Here is a 22,427-nt window from a genome sequence, read left to right on the forward strand (position 1 = left end):
CAGCCATGGGTAAATCCTGGGATACCTGCATCCAGGTGTGGGTTACTAGTATTAGCCAGCCATGGGTAAATCCTGGGATACCTGCATCCAGGTGTGGGTTACTAGTATTAGCCAGCCATGGGTAAATCCTGGGATACCTGCATCCAGGTGTGGGTTATTACTATTAGCCAATTGTAGGGAAATGCTGTCATACCCACAAACATAAGTGGATTATTGCTATTATACAATGATATTTAAGAAACAAGTCGCTTACCTTTCTTACGTAATCTCATTGTGTAATGCTACTTTAGTATTCCTTCGCCTGCTTGGGCAGTAAATGAGTGCAGTGCAACACATGAAAGTGAAAAGAGCGCAGACTCTCACTTTTATTTTAAAGAAATATTGCTGACTTATGTGCCAGCTACTTTCTGAAAAAGTCTAGATAAAGTGAAAGACAAAAGGGAGACAGAAGGCATAATGTGTCCCAATAACATAATATAAATAAATCATTTAAAATGTAATAGAACAACCTGTTTTGTTGTCAGTGCAAATTTCCAAAATTATAGGAAGTCTGGCATTATTGACTGACAAAGCTCCTCAATGATTTACCAGAAAATCAAAGGTTGTATGTGGGACAGAGCAAAATTATAAGGAAAAACAGGGATTCTGCAAAAATCTGTGCAGCTGAGTGGTATGGTTACAGTCATGTCAATTGAACATAATGCTGGTAATCAAAAGTCTCAACCATCAAGACTTTTGCAGAATGCTCCTGATATTTCTCAGATTTTTCCCTGCCCCATGTAACATATTTCCTTGCTATTCCAATAGCAAGCTGGTCACTCCAGAAGACCTCAGCGCATGGACTTCTTTCTATTGGGATGCACTCAATTTACAGTGGATACACTGACTGGATGTCTAATCACCACACACACTTTTTAATACTAATGCACATTTTTGAATACATACACACACACACACACACACACACACATATATATATATATATATATATATATATATATATATATATATTTTTTTTTTTTTTAAAGGAGTTTGAAAAGCTGACATAAAAAGCCTAATCTTGCTTAAAAAACAGTTGTAGACTGCCCTGTAGCACTTTATACTAAGCATGGTTCTGTAATTTAATGAAAATGCATATTGCTAGTCCAGTGAGCTCATGGGCGCCTCCAGTACCAGTTCTGTGCATACTAACATAATGCCCATACTGACTATTTTGTCTATTATCTTAATTTGCTTGAAAGATGTGATGGTCTAGTCTTTGAGGTCTCTCTCTCTACAAAAAAGAAAGAAAAAAATAGACAAAGGTAAATGGCTTATTGAAATATATCAATACAGTCAGCTGTATTGAAGAAAACTGCCCCTCTAATATCTAACCCTCCAGCATATACTACTTTAAGTCCAGTCCTATTTTCAAGTGCTGTACACACAGCCTTTAATCATGTGACAATTATTCCTTTCTCAAATGTAAGTAATGCAATCTACACAATTCTTCTGGTCAATTTAAAATGTTGGTCCTATAGCTAAGACCTGAGAAAGAATTGTTTATTTCCAACTTCAAGAATATTTTGAGAAATCTGGCTTTGTTCTTTTTCAGCATCGATTCAGAAAAGACTGCAGTACCCTGTCTGTCGGCTATTTTTAGAGTCCAAACATTGTATATGAAAATGTAACATTGTTTGAACTGACTATTCATTTATCTAAAACAAGCTTTCACAACAGTGGGCCATATTGACCCCCCAGTTAGATTGAGCAGATTTGGTTTCACAGAGGATTCTCTTATGTGATTTTGTGACTACATGTCTTGTCCATAGTACACATGAAAACAGAAAGTCTGGGCATTTTAACCTCTGGTGTTCTGCAAGGGTCAATGCTAGTGCCAGTGCTGTTTGCACTTTTCATCACTGACTCAGCTCTTTACATTCTGGAAATGCATGTCCAAGTGTGTAGTGATGACCCTGTGCTGCAAGTCAGAAGCTCCACACTTTGAAGTTCATTATGAATGTTTAGGCTGTTGCACTGAATCGCTAACACCAAGCTTTACAGTTCATATTTGGAAAGCATCCACATTACTGATTAGCACAGTTAAGAGGCTTTAGGAAGCCTGAGACCTGCATGTTTTAGAATACCACAACAGTGATAATAATAAAATGTGCAATTATAGATACTGGGAAATTTGTTTGGATCCTACACTCTTGCCTAAATTTTACACCAAAAACATATCTGACAAACTACTAAGGAAGTATAAGACTGTATATAAATTTGTCACTCATCTCAGCAACTGAGATTGAGGTTTTAATTCCAGTGCTAGGTTATTGATTCCAGTAAATGTATTATATTCCTCCATGATTTTAGGGAGCCAAATTGAGAGATGCAACCAGCAAGAAAAGGAGAGTAGCATTGCTGGAACTGAATTCATCCTTATAGCTGGGTATCAGTATGCTTATGGAGTGGGCATTGTTCTTACAAAATCTCACCAAGATAATACTAATATATAGATTGCATTTTATGTATCACGGAGAAGGACAGATCAAAAATAAAAAGGAAGACTGGGTGCACAGATCCCAGGATAAAAAAATACCCAATCCTGGTGTGCATGGTGATGCCAGGATTTGGGGGGAAAGGCAGTGCAGAATCCTCAGGACATGGAAACATTTCTGCAACAGGATTAAGCTAGAGTCTGGGGGCAGGTGACCCCCTGGGGGAGAAGAAGGTAGTAGTCCACAAAAACACAAAAAAATGGCAATCCAAAAAGAAGCATAGAGGTGGAAATTGGACTGTTGAGGACAAGGGAGAAATTATGTATTGTTACTACTAGACAAGAACCCCAGAATTCCCAGGAAGATGATATTTAGAAAGATTATGATAGAAATTAGAGGAAAGAAAAATACTTGCACAAGCAAAACTGTCAAAAGATACAAATAAAAATGTATGTTCCTTAATGCAGCATATCAAGGAAGGGCATAATCTAGATGAAGAAATAATAGGCCACCTGGAAAAAGAAGTGACAGAAAAGTGAGAAAATAAAAAGAACAAAAAGCAGAGGTTTTTGAGAGTTATAAAAAAGAAATCTGATATGGTTCAATATTTATGCAAAGAGAAAGACAAACTAATCTATACATAAAGCATTATCCAAAATATTTGAAGAGAAAAACTGGCAAAGGTACCCATTTGTGGAAAATTTCACAATACAACAAGATTGCAAAATGGGAATTTAGAAAATAAGGTTAGTGAGGCAGACATTAAACAACCACAGCTTAAAGTGGTTGACCATCTGTGAAGTGAAGAGTTCATGGGTTCATAGGAGGTTACTGAGCTAGAGGCCCTAGAGCCTTTACAAGCCAAGCCCAAAACCTGGGATTGAACCAGGGACCTTTAGATATTCAGTCTAATGCTCTCCCAACTGAGATAGTTTGGGTCTTTTTTTCTTATCTGGAACATGAAGGGGAAAAAAAGTATGGAAACTCCAACAGACACAGTGTCATGTGATGCAGCAGTGGGCCCCAGGAATAGGAGCAGCACATTAAGTGGGACACATCTGAAGAGGATTTGCCACAGGGCAATGTTCTGGAGACAACTGCAGGAGACTCAGATGAAAGTCCAGTTGAAGTTATACAGCAAGGCAATAAGCAGGAAACTGTGGCAACTCTGATGCAAGTAATGTTGCAACACAACAGGCCAATGGGTCCTCATATGGAGGAGCAGCAGCTGAAGCAGGATGCATCTGAAGAGCATATGTCACAGAAAAATGTTCTGGAACTTTCTGTAAAAGACTTGCAGGAAACACAGAGCAAAGAAGACATTCTCAGTCCACAAGAAAATGATCAAAGGGAAGTAGTATTTGATTTTAATAGAGATGGCTAGACATACTAAGATAAATGAAAGAAATAGAAGACCCAAAATATTAGAAGACTGGTAAATCACAGGTGCATAGTAGTCAGAACTATTAAGTGAGATTCATGTGATGTAACAGAAATAAATAGGATATATTTCTGTGCAATTAAACTAATAATGAATAAAGCTTTACCACAAAAATGTCGAGTAACGAAGGAAAGTGAGGGAACAAGTAGAATGCCAATATGGAAGCATCAAATAAAAACTATACAGCAAACATGATGAAGTATCATTGTCAGAAGAATACAGAATAAGGAACAGATCATCAAAATGCTTGGAAGGATAGCTGTGGTAAAAGCAATTGGGAAACAAAGCAAAATGAACAGAAACATCACCAAAAAGAAGGCATAGGTACATTTCAAGCAGTATTTATGAAAACCCTGTTGAATATAACAAAGATTCCAAATGGTGAGAATAATCAAAAGAAACAGTAAGAAACTCTCGTACAGAGGGTGTAAATACTCCACAATAAAACCACTGGTATAATGATGCTGTAGAAAATGCTGGTAGTCCACAAAGTAAAGCAAAAAAGTTTATTGTAAGACAATAGAAAGCTGGTAAGTGCTTTCATCCGCAACAAAAGAACTTCATCAGACAAATTAAAATCAAACACAGAATTTTTAAAAGTATAGATGATTTGAGTAATAATATAAAATACCGCAAGATATAAAAGTTAAACAGGGACAAAATGGAGTATAGTAAGGGCATTGCATACCCTAAACTCCCACCATCCCAGGAATGGGGTAACAAATATAATGTATCTGAAAATGGGATGGAAAATACTAAGGATGTTCCCCAGACCCATTTTTCACACGACCAAGATGATGATGAATATTTTTTAGACGAGTTAGAATACCCCCCTTTAAGACGTTCGGAACATTTGAAAAACAAGACTCCCCAAGTGAACAACTTAAGGGGGGTGAATTATGTAGCCCATCCCCACAACAACAATCAATGGAACAGAGGGAGGGGGGGTTAAACAATCACAAGGGTGGAGGGAACTTCCGCAACAGGAAATGGTCGAACAGGAAATAAGTTTTATGCTGAACAATCCAGTCATTGATGATGTACAAGTAGTTGATAGAGGAGCCCATTTTTTACCCACTTGCTGTATTTTAGCTAACAGCTTGGGTGATTTTAAGGTTTATAATTTTTCAAACCTTAAATTTAATAAAGAACAATGTGATGTTTTTTCTAAAGGGTTTACTTATGTCCCATGGCAACGTAGTAATATATCACAAACCTTGATGGACCTGAAATTGTATACCCGTAAAATAAATTTTAAGGTTTTATTTCAGAATTCCTTCCCTATTCACCCCACCAGCTCATTATCTACATCTAGCACATATAACCCCCCCCTGCACCCTATGATCACCCTATTCGAGAAAATATGTGAATTAGATATTAGGAGTGCACTTTCCACCTATTGTAACAGGGAGGGTAACAATATCCAATAAGGTATTCTTATAAAAGAAATGAATGGATTGCTTGACACAATCAGAATTATAAAACCCAATAAGGGTGGTGGGGTTTGCTATTATGAACCTGGATGACTATAATAGAAAAATGTTGTTCATATTGGAAGGAAAAGCATACAGAAGATCATCCATCAGTGAGGTAAATGTTGCCTATTCAAAAATTAAAAATGAATTGCAGGAACTATTTATTGATGGTTTTATTGATATGCACATTTTGAATTATTTGACTGTTATGTATCCTAAACTAGCAGTAATATTTGGTCTCCCGAAACTACATAAGAACATATCACAACCATCCATGCAACCCATAGTTGACTCTAAGGGGTCAATTACGCAACCCCTGGCAAAATACTTAGATTTTAAGTTAAAGATGGGGACTCTATGCTCCAGACCAGAAGTGTATCCCTCACTGGTAAGATCAGACCATAAACTAATCTCACTGGATATTCACATCCCGACACCACCCCCTGCCCAGAAAACCACAATGAAAAACTTCTCTAAAGCAATATTCACACTCCTCAAAACCGAGGTGGAATCCTTCAAAGCCCCCGGGCCTGTGGAAAATACGGCCCAGACCGCAGAATCCTTTATAAACGCATTCTATGAACTCCTTCAGGAATGCATGGATCATGCGATCCCAAATAAAACCAAGACCCAATCCTCCAAAGGCAGACGTCCTGTCTGGTGGACCCCAGCCATAAACAAACTATACAATAGAAGGAGAAAGCTACTAAATGACAGAGCAAAATTCCAAAAAGGGAAGGCATCTCTGATCAGTATTAGCAAAAAACTACGGGCACTCATAAAATCGTCTAAGGCCAGCTTCGAGAGAAAAATTGCATAGGACACTAAGGATAATCACAAGGCTTTCTTTAGTTATGTTAGGAACCTGGGTGGTAATTCCCAGATATGCTCAGAATTAGTCCAAAATGACAAAAAAATACACCGAACCTACAGACATTGCCAACATCCTAGCTGACAGGTTCAGCACAAACTCCCCCCCCCCACCAAAAGGGCAAATATCTATCCCAGCAGAGTGCTGCCCCCCTGACATCTCAGATGCTCAGGTAAGAGCCACCCTCTCCAAAGCAAAAAACACAGCATCAATGGGACCAGACGGTGTCCCGGGCTGCGTCCTACATGAACTCCAAGAAGAGCTAAACCCAAACATAAAACTACTGTTCAATCTCAGCCTTACTACAGGATATGTACCCAAATAGTGGTGTACAGCAACTGTAGTCCCTCTCCACAAAGGTGGTGCCTCAACGGATCCTGAAAACTATCGCCCCATAAGCCTGACTAGCTTGGTCTGCAAAGCTATGGAAAGGATCATCATGGACCTCATAAATAAAGATATTGGGGACCTACAGACACTGGATCCTACCCAGTTCGGCTTTGTTAAGGGCAGATCCTGCCTCTTAAACCTGGTTGATTTCTTTGAAACAGTCACCAAGGCCATTGATGAGGGGAAGGTGGTCCACACAGCCTACCTGGACCTCGCAAAAGCCTTCGATACAATACCCCACTAGGGCATTATAGATAAGCTCACCAGCTTAAATATAAACCTGTATGTCACTAGATGGGTTGCAAACTGGCTCAAGGACAGAACCCACATGGTTAGAATTGCTGGAGCCATGTCAGACTCCAAACCAGTTACAAGTGGCGTCCCACAAGGCTCAGTCCTGGGACCTTTCTTGTTCGGTATATATTTCTCGGAGGTACAGGCCAACACGGAAGGACTGTGGCTGACCAAGTTCGCAGATGACTGCAAACTGGGCGCCATAATCGACTCTCCAGCCGACACAAGCATCCTCCAAAAGGGCCTCATAGAAACAGACAACTGGTGCCAGAGCCATGGTCTCAAGCTAAACGCCAAAAGTGTATAGTCATCCCTTTGGCAAAAACAAAGTGCCCACAAATTACCACATAGGTGGTAATCCATTAAGTACAGAAGAAGTAATTAGGGACCTGGGGACCCAAGTTGATAGCAATCTCTCATTTGACAACTATGTGGCCAAAGTGGTTAGAAAAACATTTTATATAGCCCACCTAATCATGAAGGGATTCACATCTAGATCAGGGAGGTCATCGTGCCTCTTTACTCATCCCTCATCAGGCCCATAATTGAGTACAATGCCCCTTTTGGGATGTACCTTACCAGACACCTGCAGCAACTGGAAAGACCCCAAAAGTACCTCACCAAGAGGATCAAAGGGCTCAAACAGATGCCATATGCTGCCTGGTTAAAGAAACTCCAGCTCTACTCAGTGGCATACCGCCTGTTCAGAGGCGATCTGTGCCTGATGTATAAAGCCATGTCCAACCCGGAATTAATGGACATGCTGCACCTCAGAAAATCCAAATCCCATCGAGCTACACGCTCGAGAGACTTGAACCTCAGCACTGAGATAAATAGGACATGATGGAGGGACAGATTCATAACCCAGAGGCTCCCTTCACTCTGGAATAAAATCCCAGTCCAGGTTAGGCAGAGTCCCTCATTGACTCTCTTCAAGAGGAATCTTGATGAGTGGATGGGAGATCGTAGGTTTACCCCGGGTATCACTTCTGTGTCACTGTTAGACAGAGGCACAGTATACTAACCTCAAAAAAAGGCATAGCAAAATTAATTTAAAATGGGTGGCGAAAGCCAAGCACATTCTGGCTAGGCTTATAAATGCCCTAGGGCAGATAGCCTAGTATGAACCTAAGAAATTTGTGCAGCAAGAGTCACATATATGTAAAGACTCATAGAGCTTCTTAAAAGATATGAATCACATACCCTTTGAAGGCTCCTATATGTTAGTAACAGTTGATATAAAGGATCTTTATTCAGTAATTCCCCACCATTAGGGGTTAGAATGGTTTAATTAATTTTTATATGAAAAGAAAATAAACCATTTTGATGTAATAATGTATACCCAGTTGATGGAGACGGTCCTTAAGAACAATTTTATTTTATTTAATAAGGAGATTTTTTTACAACAGGAAGGGGTAGCTATGGGTTCTGTGTGTGGTGGCCTTTATGCTAACATAGTAGTTTTACAGTGGGAGAAGAAATATGTGTTTCCTTCTGACTTTTACAAGCATGTTAAATATTATACATGATTCCTCGACGACCTTTTTATTTTATGGGACGGTCCCTATGCCCTTATTAGTGATTTTATTATATATTTAGATTCCACCACTTCATTTTTAAGATTTACATATTCATTTAACTTACATGAGATAGCCTTCCTTGATATTAAATTAATTAAGGATTATCAGAACAGTAGGTTTATATCTAAAATATATCGAAAAGACACATATTCAAATCCACTACATTATAGTAGCATCCACCCTCAGAAACAGAAAAAAGCTATTATTAAGGGCCAGTTTGTACGGGCTGCCCGTATGGTATCACTTTCAGAAGATGTTTTTTAGATGAATGTGATACCTTAAAATATATGTTTTTAAAGAGGGGCCACCCGTTGAGACTTGTTAATGATGTCTTTTTAGAGGTAGTAAATAAGAGAGAAAGACATTTTTATATACCTCTTTTATCTGAGGTTTCATTGGATGTAACACACACAGTGAATGTTGCACCCTTAAACTCTGTTTTTACAGGAAAAGATTATAATACTTCATTCATTTCTACATACACAATTGATAGTCCTGATATTAAACATATTTTAAGTAAAAATTGGTCACTTCTAACACATGACCGAAGTATCAGAACACATATTGATGAACAACCTACTGTTATTTTTAGAAAAGGTAGAAATTTAAAAAGAAATTTCGTGAAAGGACATGCTGTGAATCATTTTTCAAATGGACGTATGTTGAAGTGTCGTATGTATCGATACTGTCCCTTTATAAAGGAAGGAACAATATTTATGATCAACAACACTAAGATTCATATAAAAAATAAGTATAACTGTAACTGTGAACATATTATTTATTGTGCCCTCTGTAACCTATGTGATTGTTTTTACATTGGAAAAACTGACAGAAAATTTAAAAATAGAATATATAAACATTTGTATGAAATAAGAACAGGCAAAGAGACAAATGCTTTGTATAAACATACCTCAGAGAACAGTGACCACACTTTTAATAATTTTTTTGTTATTGATGGTGTCACGATGGATATCAGGGGAAGTGCATGGTCTGCCTTACTAGAAAAGAGAGAATTATACTGACAGTTGTTATTAAATGTGAACAACTGGCCAGGTTTAAATGAATCTCTCTCCATTAATTCCCTTTTAAAATTGAGAGCTTTAAACAGATGATTATTTATTTATATATGTATATATTTATTTATATATGTATTCATTGCTCTTTTAAAAAATTATGAAGTGGATGATCTTTTTTATATATTTTTTTATATTTTCTTTATATCTATTAACATGTATTTAACATTTTGTCATTGACATCACAGTTTGTATTGCCCTTTAAATTTTTGTTAGGGGGAGTGGCTACTATCATGTGAAGCACAACGGGAGTCTTTAAAACGTGTTTTGTGTTTGATTTTAATTTGTCTGATGAAGTTCTTTTGTTGAGGATGAAAGCTCTTACCAGCTTTCTATTGTCTTACAATAAACTTTTTTGCTTTACTTTGTGGACTACCAGCATTTTCTACAGCATCATTATACCAGTGGTTTTATTGTGGAGTATTTGGTTTGCACACTCCTGCATTCTCATAGTAACATGTCATGGATAGGCAGTGCATAGCTTGATACAGAGCTCTGTCTCATAGTCACACGTCATGGATAGATATGCCATAAATCAATACAGTAATGGGCAAAGCACTGGCATTGGGTGTTACAATGGCATTTAGTTCAGTGTTACAACACATTCTGTTTGTTCAGTCTTTAGACTTTGAGTTAGAAAGACATGGTGTCTGCTCCCAGGATTTTTTTTCATCTGTGTTTCTGATGAAATATTTACTCAGGATGCAAAATTACTTGAATTTGTGGCAGTGTGACTTTCACTACCCATAGCAACATTTAGTTACTGAATTTTGTGTTTTTAATTAGGCAGTTTTAATAAGAGGCACACAGAATAGCACTATTTGGAAGACTTCTGACTTCAGTCTGTGGTATTATAGGGCATTAGATTTCATTTTATAACTTTCTGAATACATTTCTCCAGAAGTTTTGACAATGGGGATAACAGGGCAATAGATCTGAAATTGGTTATATCAGCTGAGGTTTGTCCTTTATTAAGTGGATGATGAAGATTTTTTTTTTTCCAAAGAGAAAGAACATATGATTCCTTGATAGATCCATTAATTAGGATAGACACAGGATAGGCTGTGGAACTGGCTGCTAGCTTCAGGTATTCTGCTGGGAGATTATCTACTGAAGGAGAACAGGGTTTCAGTTTAAGAAGTAGTGATTTGTTGTATGAGGTCTGGACGGATTTTAGAGTGAAACAGCAGATATCTGATGTCTAAGCAGAGGGCATACCGGGATTGTTAGGTGGAAATATTTAGTAAGGGTTTTAATGTTTTCTATATAATATGTGTTAAACTGAGCAGCTATTTCAGAGATAGTGTTGTTTAGGGCAGGATTAGAAGTGGTGGGTGTTCCAGGATTGAGTATATTATTAACAGAAGACCAGAATTTTTTAGGGAGGGGACACTAAGTACATTTTCTTTTCTGCTTTAATCTATCTTTTAGTACGGTTGTGTAATTATTTAAAGTGTTGTAGGCTATTGCCTGGGGAATATAGACTACTATAACATAGAGTTGCTTAATGTTATTTAGTTTAAGATGAGAGATGAGGAGTTCAGTGTTATAGAATTTGGGAATAGGTTTATTACAGGGTAGGATCTCATGATAGAAAGGGTATAGTAAAGCTCCTCTACCACATTTTTAGTTCTTTCATCCTTGATAATATTATAACCAGACAATGAAATTTCAGAGTCAATTATGTGGGGTTTAGCCTTGTTTCATTTATGGCAAGAATGTCAGCTTTATTGTGGGATCCAGGCATGGAGTTATGGAATTTTATTTACGTATTAGCACTAGCTAGTGAAATGACTTTCTCAGAGTGATACTAGTAGACAAATCAAGGTAGAAGGAATCAAAGCTTGCACCCTTGGTTACAGAAAGCAGCTTAAGAGCTGTAATCCTCTGCACTAACTGCCAGACATGCTATATTACCAGAAAAATCTGTTTTTGATCTACTTATATACAGTGGATATAAAAAGAGTACACACCCCTGTTAAAATGCTAGGTTTTTGTGATATAAAAAATGAGACCCCATTAAATCATTTCAAAACTTTTCCCACCTTTAATGTGACCTATAACCTGTACAATTCAATTGAAAAACAAACAAATCTGTTAGGGGAAAAATATAAAAAATTAAAAAGTACAATAAGATGGTTGCATAAGTGTTAATACCCTTAAACTATTTCTTTGTTGAAGCACCTTTTGATTTAATTACAGCATTCAGTCTTCTTGGGTACACACCTGCCATCAATTAAAGAGACTTTGATTAACCCCAAATAAAGTTTGCCTGTCCTAGTAGGATTTTCCTGACATTTACTCAGTTGCCTGCTAAAGCAAAAGCCATGGTTTGCAGACAGCTTACAAAGCATCAAAGGGATCTCATTATTGAACGGTATCAGTCAGGAGAAGGGTACAAAAAATATCCACAGCATTGGATATACCATGGAACACAGTGAAGACAGTCATCAAAAGTTGGAGAAAATATGGGACAATAGTGGTGTTGCAAAGAACTGGATGTCCCTCCAAAATTGATGAAATGACAAGATGAAAACTGGTCATGGAGGCTGGCAAGAGTCATACAGCAACACTGAGGGAGCTGCAGGAATTTCTGGCAAGTACTGGCTGTGTACTACATGTGACAACAATCTCCCATATTTTCCATATGTCTGGACTACGGGGTAGGGTTGCAAGAGGGAAGTCTTTTCTTACACAGAAAAACATCCAGGCCCAGCTAAAATTTGCAAAACAATACATCAAGTCTCCCAAAAGCATGTTGGAAAATGTGTTATGGTTTGATGAGACCAACGATGAACTTTTTGGACAACATTCCAAAAGGTACGATTGGCGCAAAAACAACACTTTGCATCACCAAAAGAACACCATCCCCACAGTGAAGCATGGTGGTAGCAGTATCATGCTTTGGGGTTGCTTTTCTTCAGCTGGAAATGGGGCTTTAGTCAAGGTGAAGGGAATTATGAACAGTTCCAAATACCAGTCACTTTTTGCCCAAAGCCTTCAGGCATCTGCTACAAAGCTGAAGATGAAGAGGGACTTCACCTTTCAGCACACCAATGACCCCCAAGCATATATCCAAATTAACAAAAGAATGGCTTCACACCACAATAAAATAAAATTTTGGAATGGCCCAGCCAGAGCCCAGACCAAAATCCAATAGAAAATCTGTGGGGTTACCTGAAGAAGGCTGTGCACAAGAGATGCCCTCGAAATCTGACAGATTTGGAGTGCTTTTGCAAGGAAGAGTGGGCAAATATTGCTGTGTTTGGTCAACTTTCATTTGGTCGAAAAAATGATTTCAGGCAACCCACTTCACTGAAAGCCCATCTGATTGAAAGCTCATTTGGTCGAATTTCATTTGGTTGAAAATTAAATTTAGCCCCTACCCCACTGCAGTGCGACCCTGGAGTGAGAATATTAAGTAAGGGGGGGAGCGAACCCCCCCCACATAATTGTAGTGTATTCACTGTTATATAAAGGTGTATCCATTAAAAGCACATTGATATATATATATATATTCAGTAAAAATTATTTGCAAAATGTAGGGGGCTATGCCCCCCACACCCCCTCAACTTAATATTCTCACTCCCGGGTCACACTTCAGTGGGGCAGGGGCTATATTTAATTTTCGACCAAATGAGCTTTCAATCAAATGGGCTTTTAGTGAAGTGAGCTGCCTGAAATCATTTTTGACCAAATGAAATTCGACCAAAGAAAGTAGACCCCCATATATATATATATATATATATATATATATATATATATATATATATATATATATATGGGTGTACTTTCCTACAACGAAAATTCACTTTTTTGAAATAGGAAAGTACATCTCCATGTAAGCAAAAGTGCACTTTAACGAAAGTGCAGTTTCGCTTAAGCTCTCTAGATCGAACCTACAGCACCATAATGGAGGACATTGAAAAATGGGCTATGTCCTCCACTGTGGTACGATAGTCACGGACCATAGGGTTAGGGCTCAGGGTCAAGGTAAGAGGATAGCCCTAGTAACTATCCCCTTACCCTAACCTGTACCCTAACCCTAAGGTCCGTGACTGCTAGCCCGTTCGATGTAGCGGGTTTGCAAGAGTGCACTTTCGTGAAAGTACATTTTCACATTAGTGTGGGTGTACTTTTGAAGTTCGAAGTAGTGAACGTTCATTCTTCAAAAGTACACCCATATATATATATATATATATATATATATATATATATATAAAATATAGATAGCTATAGCTTGGTAGCTAGATACATGTGTATATAAATATATATATATACATATATATATACATACATACACATATATATATATATATACACACACACACATATATATATATATATATATATATATGTGTGTGTGTGTGTGTGTGTGTGTGTGTGTGTGTGTCCATGTAGCTAAATGGTTAGAGTGACAGCCTTATGTGTAGTAGGTGCAGAGTTTGAATGCACAAACAGATTATTAAGCATTTATGAGGGAGGAGGGTTGGCATAATCGTTATTGTCTTACACTCTTAAACATATGGTCCAAGGTTTGATTCTGACCTCTGGTTATTGGCTAGGCTTGTAATAGTTAGGAGATTGATAGCCTAATATTTTATCCTGGGATGACACCTGTGTCCCTGCTGGAGAGGGGCTTTGGGTGCTGACTTGTCTAAACATGGGCTAAACTCTTGGCTAGGCTTATAAGAGCCTCAGGGCCAATATCCTAATAACTTCCTATGATCCTACGATCCTATGTCGTTGTTCTTCTTTCGGCTTTTCCTGGTTAGGGGTCACCACAGCGGAACTCCGGTCAGCTAATGATTGGCAGTAGATTTTTACGATGCCGAGGTGCCAGCTCGACGCCCAACCTTCAACGAAGGCATGCCCTACGCATGTCTTTCGAACGCCACTCGACCGCGGGGAGGACATGCAGACTCCACACAGAAGGCACTCCAGCCGAGAGTCGAACAGGAGAACCTCTTGCTGTGAATGTGACAACGCTACCACTGCACCACCACGGCTTTGATTCTACGATCCTATAAGATCATTTAATATATGGGTAAGCAGCGTATACATACCTCTCAACTTCTTAGTGTAAGAAATCTGGACAAAGCCTAAAATAATGGGTGGACAAAGGCCTAAAAATAGGGACAGAGTTTAAATATTGCTCTTATACACTTAGAAAGTTGCTAGATTAACAGAATTTGTGTTAGCATGCATTTTTTGAAAGAAATTAAATCTGAAACTCAAATGTGTATCATTATTTAGTTACTTCAATCCATATTGATTTGCCAGCAAACCACAAATTTTATGAGAAGCAGACGAAAAATATGAGGAAAAAAATCTGGGCATACTGAGAAAATTTGTGCAGTTCGGAGCCACATAGTTTACTGCACACTTTAAATTGGCAGAGAGACACACAATGAGCCAGATTCCAAAAGAGTTACTTTCAGTGTAAATGTACTCACAGTATAAGTCTGTCTCAGTTCTGAGCAACATGCTCTCAGTGTAAGTGACTTACTAACATGCCCTCAGTGTAAGTGATTTACTCCAGTATAAGCCTGCCCCAACTCTGAGTGATATGCTCTCAGTGTAAGAGATTTACTTTAGTGTAATACACTGCTGTAAGCCACTTACACTAAGAACAGGTCTTTTGGAATTGGGCCCAATATGTTGCTATAGGACCAGACCTGTAACTAAGGTGGGGGAAAGGGAGCATCTGCCGCAGGTGCAAGTGGCTAAGGGGGTACAATCGGCAGGTGTAATGATGTGAGAGTGCAGTACTGGTTTCATAAATGAATGCCGATAGTGCATTTGAAGTCATGGTGGAAGAACTGAAGTGCTCCAAGTCTGGTAATTTAACCGTAACAAGCTGCTTTGTTGGAGTTTGTGGGTAATACAACTTTTTACTATGAGAAGACTAGTTTTTTTCTCCTGAACTTTCAGTTGGGAGGGGACTGCACAGAGCACCATATGGCCTAGCTATGATTCTGTACATGATCAAAAATTTCCTATTTATATATAAAGTGAATTTTCATCCACATATTACCATATAGGAAAAGAGGAAAAATCCTAAGCACACAATCATGAGGAACATAAGATGTCCAGCCATATACACCTTTAAGCAGACAAACTTAGAAGTTTGTGCCACACTTGTAAACAGTTTATATGGTTTACCTCCCAGACTGAGCAGGCCTTCCGTGACTATTTATAATGGGGTATAATAAAAGCTTAAATCAACAATTAAGGAGTCATAACAGCAACCAGTAAAGCAACTTTAGAGAAGAATAATCCCTCAAGTTAGTTTGTGCAGGTGTGGATGTGGACTTCATTAACACTGCAGAAGTGTATGTACTTTAAGTTCCAATAATATAACAGTTCAGGTTACATAGTGGCACAAAACTGCATTTTTCAATTTACATAATGAAATAAATAAAAAAGTCCTGTTGTAACACATAAATAACCATTTTGTACATATTTAAAAATAACTATAAATATTTTGCATAGATTTGCAGGTACGAACCACTCAACACCCTTCACAGGGTTCAGTAGTGAGATATTTGGGGCAGCAGCGATAATTACCGTACGTTTATGGATTAGCAGCAGATTTGTGCAAAAGTATCTTTTATTTTTTTTAATTTTCTGTAATTATAGCTGGGTAATAGCTAATAAAAGAGCAAACTACCAAACAGAAACCTTGGAGTTAAATAGCTAAAACCCCAAGCACCCCCCAAAAAATGAAGAGGAATACTGAGTGAAATAAGAGTTATCTGTTATCGCTGTATAGTAAAGCCATAAGATCATGTAAGATAAAACTGGGATAACTTCAGGTATTGCATGGGTTTAAAATGGTAACAGATGGCTTCTTGTCGTTTATTTTTTTCTGTGTCTTTTTTGAGGGGGGCTGCTTGTACTAGAGCAAGGTAGAGTAGGTTCATTGAGTTTGTTTCTGGGGTGGGTATAGTTACATTTGTGCAGAGTTATCTACTGTGAGTACATGGGATTACTGTTCTCCATAATTACTGATTCCTCTAGTATTATCTATTAACTCTTAATACATGACATATTTACTGAATCGTTTATAGCAATCTATTATCGTATGATGAGCTCTACATAAAAATACCTTCGATATCCTGCTTTATGAATATATCATTTTTATTTGTATCGAGTTGTCATGGTCTATAAAAGTAGTAAAATTGCAAAGTCATGACAAATTAATATATATTTTACTCTTTGAAACAACAAATTTCTCTGGAAGATTGTAGAATTGCCTTACCAGTTACCACCTGTTTTATTTTTTCATAGGACATTTATGATTTGGACAGTCAGGCCTTACGAAAAAAAACATGAAAAAATAGTAAATGTTTTGATATTTCAGGAAAAAAATATTTACTAATCTTCCTTTAAAATAAATACTACAAGAAACAGACACTATATTTGAAATACATTAAATTATATAGCACAAAACAAACAAAATTCTATGATAATATATCATTATTTTGGTAATAAATTCAAAATAAGAATTTTGCTGCTGTTCAATGTATGGTTTTCCATACAAAGTCTCACATTTCAATAAGAAATGTCTCAATACAAACATCTATAAAAGTGACAACCTGGAGGATAGTCTTGTTTTACTGTTACAAAATTAAGAGGAGAGCTGAGACTGCATCCAGCATTTCTTCTGTAGCAACACAAAAGTGTAAAGAGCTCAGTTAAATAAATGCCACAACAACTAAATTTCACACCTCCTGACTGAATGCTTTCGCAACTAAAAAGTCCACAGTGAGAAAAATAATTTGACTGCAAGTGTAGCTCATAGATTAAACTGCAACAGACATGGAAAACCTGTATTCAACCAATGTATTGGGTGACTCCTTCTCAGCAGAAGCAAAGATGATAAGCTGAGCTGTAGCATCCTCTTTACATCTGCCTTTGCAGCCAAAGACAGGAAGAAACTGGAAATGTATGGAAACTGGTCTGCTCTGCTTCAGACAGCAAACATTGGTGCAGTAAAATAGTCCCTCAGGTGAAAGGTACACGTATCAGGCTATCTTATTAAATATTTATACAAACCCCTCCCTACTGCTATACAAACCCCTCCCTACTGCTATTTTCTCACAGCTTTTACATCATGAATATTAATTGTGTCACAAGCACCAGGTAGGACACATTTCATAAGAGGACAGGAAATAAGTAGCCTACACAAGGCTCAGACAGCCTTGGTTCCCACTGCAAGAAAATTATTTTTATGTGTGTGGCTGTTATCACAGCTCTCTAGTTCACAGGCTGCAGATTCCTCATTTTTTAAACAGTGAGGCTCTTGGAACTGGACACTGAAACTGGAATCATGAAGCTGGAGGTAAGAACTTCGTTCTGTGTACTGGTGAACTTTTTTCTTCAAATCTAAAACTCTTAGAGGCAGTGAGCTGCAGGGGAAGTAATTTGTGTTACATAAATAAGCTTTATGTTCATACCATTAAACCATAAAAGTAACATGCTGTTGGGTTTCTGCAGTTTATGTTGGTGAGGATATAATCAGGAAGTAATTAATTCAGAATGCACGGGAGCTGAAGGAGAATTTTTTTTTTTGTGAATAATTATCTGATATAAAACAGCATAACACAAAATAAAACTTTAATTGAATTTTAATGTTTTTATTGTAGAAGTTGCATTATTATTATGTAAACCATTGCTAAAACATTAACAATTTTATAGGCAGTTATTTATGAACATATAATATTGTAGTTTATTAAATACAAAATAAAATAAAAAATCATGTAGGCAGCATAGTAGCACAGAAGTTAGAGTTAACACTTCACAATGGTTGGTGATTCCTTTGTGAGGAATCTGCACATCTTTGTTGTCTATGCAGGGTTTTGCCCAGTGCTCTGGGATCCTCTCAGTTCCTGCAGAACTGGTGTAGGTGAATTGCTGATGCTTCAGACTGTGTGTGTGTGTGTGTGTGTGTGTGTGTGTGTGTGTGTGTGTGTGTGTGTGTGTGTGTGTGTGTGTGTGTGTGTGTGTGTGTGTGTGTGTGTGTGTGTGCGTGCATGTTTGTGTCTGTTTGTCTGTGTGTGCATGTGTATGCTCATTATGAGCTGTTACCCCCATCAGGGAGTACTTTCTCTTCTTTATACCCATTTATTGGCAAGATAGGCATTGTCTCCTCCACTTCCCCAAATTGGAGTATGGTTATGGTTGAACGATTAATGTTGAATGAAAATCATGGCTCTGGTAATATTGTAAATTGCTGAGAATCTTCAAAGCAAGGGAAATTTGTGATACCTATGCAACATGTACCAGGTTTTGTGTTTAAAGAAGGACCTGAATGCTATAAAAATATACAAAAATAAATCTATAATGTAAATTGCACAGATAAGCTGCACACCACCCAGGCCAGAGAAACTCGTGCTAAGCATACCTCTCAACCTCTTGGTGCAAAAAATCTGGACAAAGCCTCACAGAATGGGGGTACAAAGGCTCAAAAATAGGGACAGACTTTAAATATTGCTCTTATAAACATAGAAAGTTGCTAGAGTAACAGAATGTCTCTTAGCATGCATTTTTATATAGGATATGAAGGCTGAAACACAATGTATGTCATTATTTAGTGATTTCAATTCTCAGATCATCCAAGTGATTTGCAAGAAAATCAAATTTCATCAGGAAAGACCAAAAATGTAAGGTAAAAATCTGGATATTCTACGAAAATCTGTACAGTTGAGAGGTATGAGCTGGAAAATTTTTTGAAATGGCTCCCTATTGAAATTGCAGCACTCAAAATGCCGAGGAGAGGAGTGAATCTGGAAAATTGCTCTTCTCCTTAAGATTTCTTTTTGTGGTGGGAGAAGTCCCCTCAACTCCAAACTTATATATGTGTATATATATACATATATATATATATATATATATATATATATATATATATATATATATATACCATCTCCGAGACCATCAATCTGCAGATAAAGAGTATTCCTAGAAATGACATCTTGGACTCAGGACTCTGATCTTTAGGCCATTCAGTCACCGTGTGTCAGGACTTCCCCTAGTAGGTCCTGGCATTTCAAATGATTGTCATTTTTAATCTCTTCCTTGCACATATAAATTATGTTTGTGCTTTTGAAATGTCTGGCTTCCTCTTTAGCTCGGATCAAACAGTATAGTTGACAGCAAAGGATAAAAAGTGGTGAACCGTACATAGGAAACGAGAACTTCTGTTCAGCACTATGGAGCCAAAATGTAAAGGATAAGACACGTCTGTATGGAGTAGTTATACACAACTTTAAGATGTTCACAAATAACCTTAAGTTAAGTTGATTTTGAAGACTGAAACTGAGAGAGGCATCGTTTACGTCATGTGGCTACACTGAGATATTTTACTGTCTTAAAAACTGAGAGACATATGCTATCAAAAATATTAGAACATGCCAGTATTGTAATTAGTAGACTGCAGAATCAACACAATGTCTGTTCCCATGGTAACATGGCTCAGCGTCTACCTTGCCTTACTGCTGTAATGCTTAACTCCAAAAGGAAACACCCAAGGTGTTCAGGATAAAACATGGGTGAGAAATACTGAGCATTTAAGAAGGTACAGTGCTGCTCAGCATTCTTTGTGCATCTGCTATTTGTTGTTTAATATATATTTTTTTATAACAGGGTTATTGGCTGACTTTCCCTTTTCAATTGTAACCCCCAAGGATGCTATACAATAACCTTTGACCTTTAAAGACTTGATAGAAAGTTTCAGATAGTAATAGTAAATATTATAGTAATAGTAAATATTAGAAGAAGGCTACTAGAGCTGCAAAATACTACAATATTTGCAATTTTGCATATTTAAGGGTCATTTGTTTCATATTTATAGCTGGTTATACCTGTTTACTTCTCTGACTGCATAAAAACGCTTTAATAATTTATCATAAGTCAATGAGGCATTTTAGTCAGTATTCCACTTTGGCAAGCATCTCTAACACAAGTGCCAGTAGTTTCTTGAAATGGTTGATTTTTTTCAGTGTTTCATTGAAGGCATTCAGGTTGCATTGAAATACCGCTCCCCACTCCCCAGAGTGAAATATTTTTGTAGAGCTTTGGACATTCTTTCATACGGTCTGGAGAGGGTGTGGTAGCATTGATGGGCAGAATCTAAGTGACAGCAACTCTGTGAAATACAATACAGCTGCATAAATGTAAAATAAATCTTATATGATGTTACTGACTGTGATGTCCTCGCTCTGGGCCAGTAATCAAGGAGCCTGAATCCTCACCATTGATACTGGAGAGGGATGTTCACTTGGAATACAAATTGATACACTCAGTATTTCCAGATGCAGGCCTCTCTGCATCAAGCACAATTTCCCTTAAGAGCACACAGGTCATACACACAGCCCAGGGTCTGGGTGTCTGTATCTGTCTTCCTCCAGGTCCCCAATAAGACTCCCCACTGGCACAGCTGTAGGGTTAGGTCCTCAGCTGAGTGTCCAGCCAAGTCCACCAGTACCCTCTCCGTGCAACCAGTGCTTTGTATCCCTGCTCCAAATAGCTGACACACACACACACACTCTTTGAGATTTAATTTACACACACACACACACACACACACACACACACACACACACACACACACACACACACACATATACGCATACACACATACACACATACACACGCACACACGCATACACACACACGCATACACACACACGCATACACACACATACACGCATACACACACACACACACACACACACACACACACACACACACACACACACACACACACACACACACACACACATCTGGAAAGGTTGACACAGATTACCCATTCTACCAACTTTGCCCAGACTTTAAGGTAGTTTCACTGTCATCAGGCAGTTACTATAAGGCTCTTAAAAGGGTACCCAATTATACTGAGTGAAGTTAATATTAATACAAATGGTAATGTTGACCAAACAGCCAGGCTTTCAGGAGTGGCCAGAGTTATCACCAAATAAATATGTGCAAATACTCTCAAAACTTAAATATTTTTCTAAAATGGTCTCTCCACAATGAAAAGTTTAAATGTATTTAATAACAAATAATAAAAAAACATGAAAATACTAAATATATATTTACAGCAAACACCAGAGTTTCAGCTACAGGAAATTAAATAACACCGATGAAAAGTTTCACACATTTATAGAAAAACAGTATTTAGCTAGTCTCACTATCTATTCCTGATTGACTAAAAGAATTACTGTTCCTACCTACTGAATATAGCGAAGCAAGATGAGTGAGTGGTCCTTCTTGTCAGATCCAAGACAAAGTACAGAATGCTGCTGAGGTTTCAGTCTCCTCTAATATTAAAACATTGTTTCTGTACAGAATTACATCACATACATCTGGTCATCTGACTCTGTTTCCTATGTTATCACCAACACTAGAAACTGCCAGGATCTTAGCACCTACGTGTCAATAACACACACACAAGAGCATTGCTATGATGTGGTGCAGCTGCTGAAAGTCATAAAACCATTCCAGTCTTCCTGGAGGAGGTACAACCTACTTTCTAGCACAGACATTGCTTCTCTGGCTCCATTCAAAACTATGGGATAACATTTTTATGGCTTAACCCATGATGTAATTTAATTTCAAGAATATTTTTCAAAGTCAGGTGGACTAAGCTCTTCCCTTCCAAAATATGCTGTTACAATGCATACATTTAAACAGTTATGATAATGCATGTGCATTTCTTTTCTGTCCAGCAGGAAACACTGTTGATGTTGATGCATTTTAACACTAGCAACTTTACAAATATATTTGTAAACACAAGCATCTGTACAAATTAGTTTGATAC

General features: G+C 37.7%; 2 protein-coding genes across 3 annotated transcripts in view; both read left to right on the forward strand.

Annotated features, from left to right (window-relative positions):
- The window catches only part of LOC122798790 (zinc finger protein 271-like), a 651,855-nt gene that overhangs the window by 401,897 nt on the left and 227,531 nt on the right, over positions 1-22,427 (forward strand). The window lies entirely within an intron of this gene.
- LOC122798792 (zinc finger protein OZF-like) overlaps positions 17,804-22,427 on the forward strand; it is a 117,418-nt gene continuing 112,794 nt past the window's right edge. Inside the window, exon 1 of one of the 2 annotated variants that reach the window (XM_044067903.1) lies at positions 17,804-17,948. In XM_044067903.1, coding sequence (XP_043923838.1) covers positions 17,937-17,948 — 12 coding nt within the window. In that variant the 5' untranslated portion in view covers positions 17,804-17,936. The remainder of the gene's footprint in view (positions 17,949-22,427) is intronic. The other variant, XM_044067904.1, reaches the window with a different exon arrangement.

The sequence above is a fragment of the Protopterus annectens genome, chromosome 3.part1 (assembly GCF_019279795.1).
Source record: "Protopterus annectens isolate FY-2018-M chromosome 3.part1, PAN1.0, whole genome shotgun sequence".
In the NCBI taxonomy this organism is placed as follows: Eukaryota; Metazoa; Chordata; order Ceratodontiformes; family Protopteridae; genus Protopterus; species Protopterus annectens.